This window comes from Staurois parvus, unplaced genomic scaffold (genome assembly GCF_062004578.1).
Source record: "Staurois parvus isolate SC_StPar_1 unplaced genomic scaffold, SC_StPar_1.0 ptg000609l, whole genome shotgun sequence".
Taxonomy (NCBI): domain Eukaryota; kingdom Metazoa; phylum Chordata; class Amphibia; order Anura; family Ranidae; genus Staurois; species Staurois parvus.
In genome coordinates, this window is record NW_028318405.1 from 241,893 (window position 1) to 248,282 (window position 6,390).

At 42.5% G+C, this 6,390-nt stretch overlaps 1 protein-coding gene across 1 annotated transcript; it reads left to right on the forward strand.

The window, feature by feature from the left end:
- Positions 1-221: 221 nt before the first annotated feature.
- Positions 222-1,139, forward strand: LOC149449619 (olfactory receptor 10AG1-like). Its single transcript, XM_089692989.1, has one exon. It carries the CDS (start codon positions 225-227, stop codon positions 1,137-1,139), a length of 915 nt encoding a protein of 304 aa, XP_089549115.1. The 5' UTR covers positions 222-224.
- Positions 1,140-6,390: the final 5,251 nt, after the last annotated feature.

Sequence of the window (6,390 nt, forward strand, 5' to 3'; positions counted from 1 at the left end):
AGGTTTAGAGTTGGACTGATGGTCCAGTAGATCGGTTTCAGGTAACGAGGAATAATCAATCCAAGGTTCAAAAACCACAACCCTTTTCATGAATCTTTCATGTTATAGGTAATATATGACTTCATTAGTAAATGCTTAGTAATTAGGATCTGTTCTGTGCTGTACAAACTCATTTTTGCTGTCTGGATTTTTTTTACCAGACTACATGCGGACAGAACAAGACAATGGTGATGGAGGTGTTTCTTCTGGGGTTCGGTAATCTCAAAAGCTCGAAGGATTTAATATTTGCTTTGTTCCTGCTCATTTATCTTACCACGTTAATAGGTAACATGTTAATCATAATCTTGATAGCTACCAGTCCAAGACTCCATTCTCCCATGTATTTTTTTATTTGCAATTTATCCGCCTGTGAGATGTTTTTCACTACAATAATCATACCAAACCTGTTGTACATTTTATGGTGGAATGGTGGTTACATGTCATTCTATGGTTGTATCATTCAACACCACTTGGTATCAGCGACAGGTAGTGCTGAATGTCTCCTCTTAACAGTTATGGCGTATGACAGACACTTGGCCATTTGCAACCCTTTGAGGTACTCTTCCATCATGAATGCCAGCAATTGCATCCATCTGGTAATTTGGGCTTGGCTTTTGGCATTCATATTGCTCATCATATCCACAGTATCAATCTGCAACCTACAGTTCTGTGATTTGAACATCATTGACCATCTGTATTGTGATCTAACGCCTATTTTGGAGATATCTTCTTCAGACACATCAATGGTGAAGATGGAGGTTCTCCTGTTGTCCTTTATTCTAAACCTTTTTCCATTTGTGCTGATTATTTTGAGTTATGTTTCTATATTTTTCACCATTCAGAAAATTTCCTCATGGTCCGGGAGACAGAAAACATTCTCCACATGCAGTTCACATTTAGCTTCTGTTTGTATGTACTTCGGGTCAATATTTATTAATTATTTGGTTCCTTCTCAGCAGAACATGATTAGGATTAACAAGATGCTCTCTCTTTTATATACTGTTGTTACTCCATTCTTTAATCCAATTATTTATAGTCTACGAAATCATGAAATAATGGTTTGCTTTAGGCAATATTTTACAGTTGTTAATAAAAGGTAATAAGTAAATATTGGTATGTGTGGCCTAAACTAAAAAAATAATATAGCTCCCAGGGGCGGACTGACAACTCATGGGGCCCCCGGGCAATAGGGGATTATGGGGCCCCTGAGTCCTTGCCCAAACTCAAAAAAGCTTATGAAAAAGGTATCAGGGGCATCTCATAGGGCCCCCTACTGATCCTGGGCCCTCGGGCAGTGCCCGAGTTTCCAAATGGCCAGTGCACCCAAGATAGCTCCAATGCTCCATGAGGTGGGTCCTGTGGCTGGTGCCACTGTATGCTGGAGCTGGTCAAGATGTAAGGTTCATCAGACTTACCTTAGACTACAGAAAAATTGCACTTGGACGCATGCTGGATCAGCAGACTGTGAAGCTAAGAAGGTAAAAAATTAAGAGATTTGGCTTCATCTTGGTTCTTCTCCCATAGAAGAACCCACCAGATGCATTTTACACATATGGGACTTAATGATAGAGGTCTCTATGATTAAGTCCCACATGAGCAAAATGCATTGGGAGGGGTCTTCTTCTATGTGTGGAAAATCGAGAAGAAGTCCATTAAGGGCCTTAAATGAACTCTTCCAAGACAAGACCTTAAAATTATATTTTCCAAGACATTACCAGGAGTTTCTGGTCTTTACAATTATTTAGAACCCCACCCCCAGCTACATCCTGCAAACCCCTGTAGGTTCTCTGAACTTGAAACCCAACCCATAGCTCTGCAAAAAATGAACAACTTTCACCCATTGATCTTATTACTCATTACTTTCAATTTTTTACCTCCTTCTCACAAAGTCTCCTGTATTGTGAGTCCTTCTTTCAAGCATCAAACTTGAGAGGCCTACTGACCTTTTCAGTGTAGCCTCTTATGTTTGTCTACTATACACCTTTTTTTCAGGTTCATCTTTTATCCCCCAACTGGCTATCACTTCATTTGCCAAAGTCTAGGTTCTTTAACCTCTTCATGCCGGCCGAGCGCAAATGTGCGGCCTCCTGGCATCTGGGCCTAGACGTCGAGCGGCCGCACATTTGCGTTCTATCAAAAAAGGACATATGTGCCGAGAGCGCGCACCCTGCACGCTCCTAGCACACATGTCCGGTACTCACGGAAAGGTCCCGATCCTCTTTCGATCGGGACCTTTCCCAATCATGTGACTGCCGTGACGTTGTGTCACGGCGGTCACATGACCCTAAACCCTGCCCCGACTCCCAGCTTCTGAAACTCTTAAAGGGCCAGGAGGCACCGGCGTGAAGGGGTTAAAGCATTAGTAAACTTAAAAAAAAACATGGACCCTGGGTGGTTTTAGCCATAATGTGCTAGTACCACATACTAGCACATTATGTTATACTTACCTTAAAGCAAAGCCATCTAGTGGTGTGCTATCACCGCTGATAGGGCTTCCATCTTCACCTAGTGTTAGTCCTGATTTCGGCTGCAGCTGCTTGAATGGCTGATCTGTGATGATGTCACTCCCATGAATGTCCATGAAAGTCATGGCCACGGCAGAGAGCTCTGAAGTGACGGCAGGAACATGCGTCCCTTCAGAGTGCATGCTTCGGAAATGTCTCCTAGACTTGCGGTATTTAGGAGATATTAATATGAGATACATATCCTACAAACCACAATTTTAGGAGATATTCACTGTACCTACAGGTAAGCCTTCTTATTATAGGCTTACTTGTAGGTACAAGTTCGAAAGAGGAGTTTACTTCTGCTTTAATAGGAGGAGTAGATATCCTATTTTTGAAGTGGTCCTTTGGCAAAAATTACTTTAGAAAATAGGATCTACTTTAAAGAAAAAAACTTCCATGTAGCTTTGCAAGCCCGGTGATGCCCTCATGTAATCCATAAAAACCTATGAGTAATGACCATACCTTTCCCTAGGTTCTCAATCATTGGTTCCAGGTTTCCTAGGTTTTCTACCATTTTAGCTTATAGTTAGTGGCTGTGATAGGTGTATTAGGAGAGGAGGGGGATTTTTTTTTTATTATTATTTATTCATTGAGCAAGTTTTAGATGTTGTTAGATGGACCCGGTTGTTGTTACATAGAATGAATAAAAAAAGGCACATGTCCACTGAGTTCAACAAAAGAGAGACATATACATAATATACATAAAGAAAACCAAAAGTAACAAACTTACAGGATGCAGACCCTTTAAAAGGAAGAAGAATGTAGCATCATAAAATTCCCCTTTAGGTAGCAAATTTCATAAATTGGAGTGGCATGTTTACAGGGGTTGCAAAGAAATGAGCCCATGTGGCCCAAACCTCAGTAAAGTTACTAAGTCTATCCTTACAAGTAGCTTGCCATCCCTCAGAATCCATGATGTCCACTACCTTTGATCCAGTCCATTCTACTAGGCACATGTGGTGTTTTTTTTTCTAAGTGGTATAAGATGTTTTGCAGCATTAAGAAGATGTGGTAAAACACAACCAGGAGCGGACTGGCAACTCATGGGGCCCCCGGGCAATAGGGGATCATGGGGCCCCTGTGTCCTCGCCCACACTCAAACCACACCCAAAAAGCCTACGAAAGGTACCAGGGGCATCTCATGGGGCCCCCTACTGACCCTGGGCCCTCGGGCAGTGCCCGAGAGCCGGAATGGTCAGTCCACCCCTGAACACAACTATTGTAATGGCTAATATGGAGAGCGGGGACATGGAGCAAGAATTGCAGCAGAGAAAGAGGCAAATAAACATCAAGAATGGTTTTGATTTTTATCTTAAAATAGTTATAAAGCCTAAATGTTTTTTAACCAATGCATTCCTTACATTATCCCCCTTTTCCCCCCTTTACTTACCTGAGCACTCATTAAATTCAGCGTTATTTCTGTCTGCAGCTCTTCTCTCCCCTCACTTCCTGGTCTCACTAGCTTTGCTGAGGCAGTGAGAGCCATTGGTTCCCTGCTGCTGTCAATCAAATCCAAAGATAAGGGGGGCTGATCCCTGTTGTCTGTGTCAATAGATGCAGACAGCGAGGCTCAGGAGTGAGCCTGCCTGAGTGTCCTCACAGAAAGCAGCTTTCAAATTTAGTGCTCAACCCAAAATGTTATCGCTCCTCACCAGATCTTTTGGACACCTATGGCCTTGTCGATTTCTGCCGAGAACTCCATCCTCTGACTAGAGATTACACTTTTACCCATCCTCATGCTAGATATACCAATATTGACCATGTGTTTATACTCAGACAGTTCATTCCTCAAATAGTTTCTGCTTCTAGATTCACAGTACCCTGGTCTGACCACGACCCAATCTTAATTGTCTCTTTCATTCTCAAACTTCCAAGATCCCATTTGGTGCCTAAATGACTCTTTGCTATCCCACCCATTGTTTGTGGATGATCTGCAGCTTTGCTTTGAAGAGTACTTTTGCCTTAATTCTAACAAAATGTCATCCACCGTCACCCTCTGGGAGGCTTATAAGGCAGTAATCCAAGGTCACTTTGACCTTGGCATGCCTCCCCTAGAGTCCGAGCTAGAAGCCGCCACTGTCTATATAAAATTACAACCCTCAACCTGCAATAGACAAGCAGTCAATAAACCTTAGGGGGACCTGGGTCTCTGCATGACGGAGAGGGTGGAGCCAGGGGCGTATTTACCACAAGGCAAACAAGGCATTTGCCTAGAGCCGCATTTTTCAGGGGTGCACCCAGAAAAAGGGATGGAAGAAGGAACGCATAGTGACCAGGTGAGATCCAAGAGATGTTGTGGGCTGCTTGATGGTGTACGGAGAGCCCAACTTTCATTTTGGGGGATGTCCAGAGCTGTGAAGGTGTCTTTCTCTCTCTCCTCGCTGTGGGGGGGGGGTTATTAGTGGAAGACTCTCTCAGGGGGGTGGCCAGGGGTGTTGTTGGTCAATGTCAGGTTCTCTCCATGGGGGGTGCCTAGGGCAGCACAAAACCTAAATACACCACTGGGTGGAGCACCAATTGTGCTGGACCAAACAGAAGTTTCATGCCAATGGCAATAAAATAGGCTCTCTCTTGGCTAACAAATCGAGATCCTATACATGAAAGCAAATCCCACTCTCCCTTAGGAAAAATTCCAGGTTTGTACCTCTAACTCGATAAAAATTATATATGAGGTTTGCTTCCATCTATCGAAACACTACTCTCCTACAGCAGATGCTTCTACTATAGACCTCCGTGCATTCCCAAGTAATCCAGCTTTAAACACATTACATTCTATGCATTACAAGACTTTAGGCGCCGATACTGAAGATAGAGAAGTGCACCTCTCTATAAAAGTGCCTTGGCTTTGATGGGTTCACAGAACTGTTTTATAAAAAGCTACCTGATGTCATGACCCTCTATTTGACAGCCCTATTTAATGACCCTAAGAAGGGTAAGCACCTTTTGCTGGACATGCCGTGAACATTCACAGTAATGCTTCCACCAAAGACAACAAATAATGGGCCAATCTTCCCAATTTAGTTACTTAATACAGACATAAAACTTTTGGACAAGGTGCTCGCTAGTCAAATGAACCATGTTCTCCACCACCTAGTTTCCAAGGATCAGGTGGGTTTCATTTCCTTGAGGCTGATAATGTTTCATGAATGCTCCTCTTTGCTCACAAACACAATTGATGTTGTCATTAGACGTCTGGAAAAGAATTTGACATCCTATTGTGGTCATATCCTAGAGCAGTCCTGCATCATAGAGGCTTTTGTGACCCCTTTCTATGCTGGATCAAGGCTTTCTATTCTATTCTATTCAGCATTGGTAAGACAATTTCCCTTTTTCTTGAGGCACATTTGACCTGGAAGCTTCAGCAGCTCACATCAATTCCAATACTAATATTCAGAGAATCTATCTGGCGGGTGTAAAGCATAAACTTACAATGTTACAATGTTCACTGATGACATTTTGCTATATTTAATTTATTCTCACACAATACCTCTCTCCTCAATCTATTTTCCCTTTTGCATGAGTTTGTCTTTCTATTGGGACTCCACATTAACCAGGCTAAGTCCTATGTTCAAAATGTCTCCTTGCCGGAGTCAACTTTGCACTCATTGCAAGCCATTTTTTCCTTTCAATGGGCCCTTCTATCTCATACTTGGGAATCAAGTTAACATCAACATACCACTCTCTGTATGCAACAAATTATCCTCTCATCAAATCATTAACTCATATACTTGATACCTCTGACAAGTCTCATATTTCCTGGATAGACCATATTCATATGATTAAAATGACTTTCCTCCCTAAGTTACTATACCCATTTCAGAATTTACTGATCCAGGCTCCTCCG

What these genes read in the sequence shown, in the direction of transcription:
- LOC149449619 (XM_089692989.1), top strand. Translation starts at nt 225, where the DNA reads ATGGTGATGGAGGTGTTTCTTCTGGGGTTCGGTAATCTCAAAAGCTCG.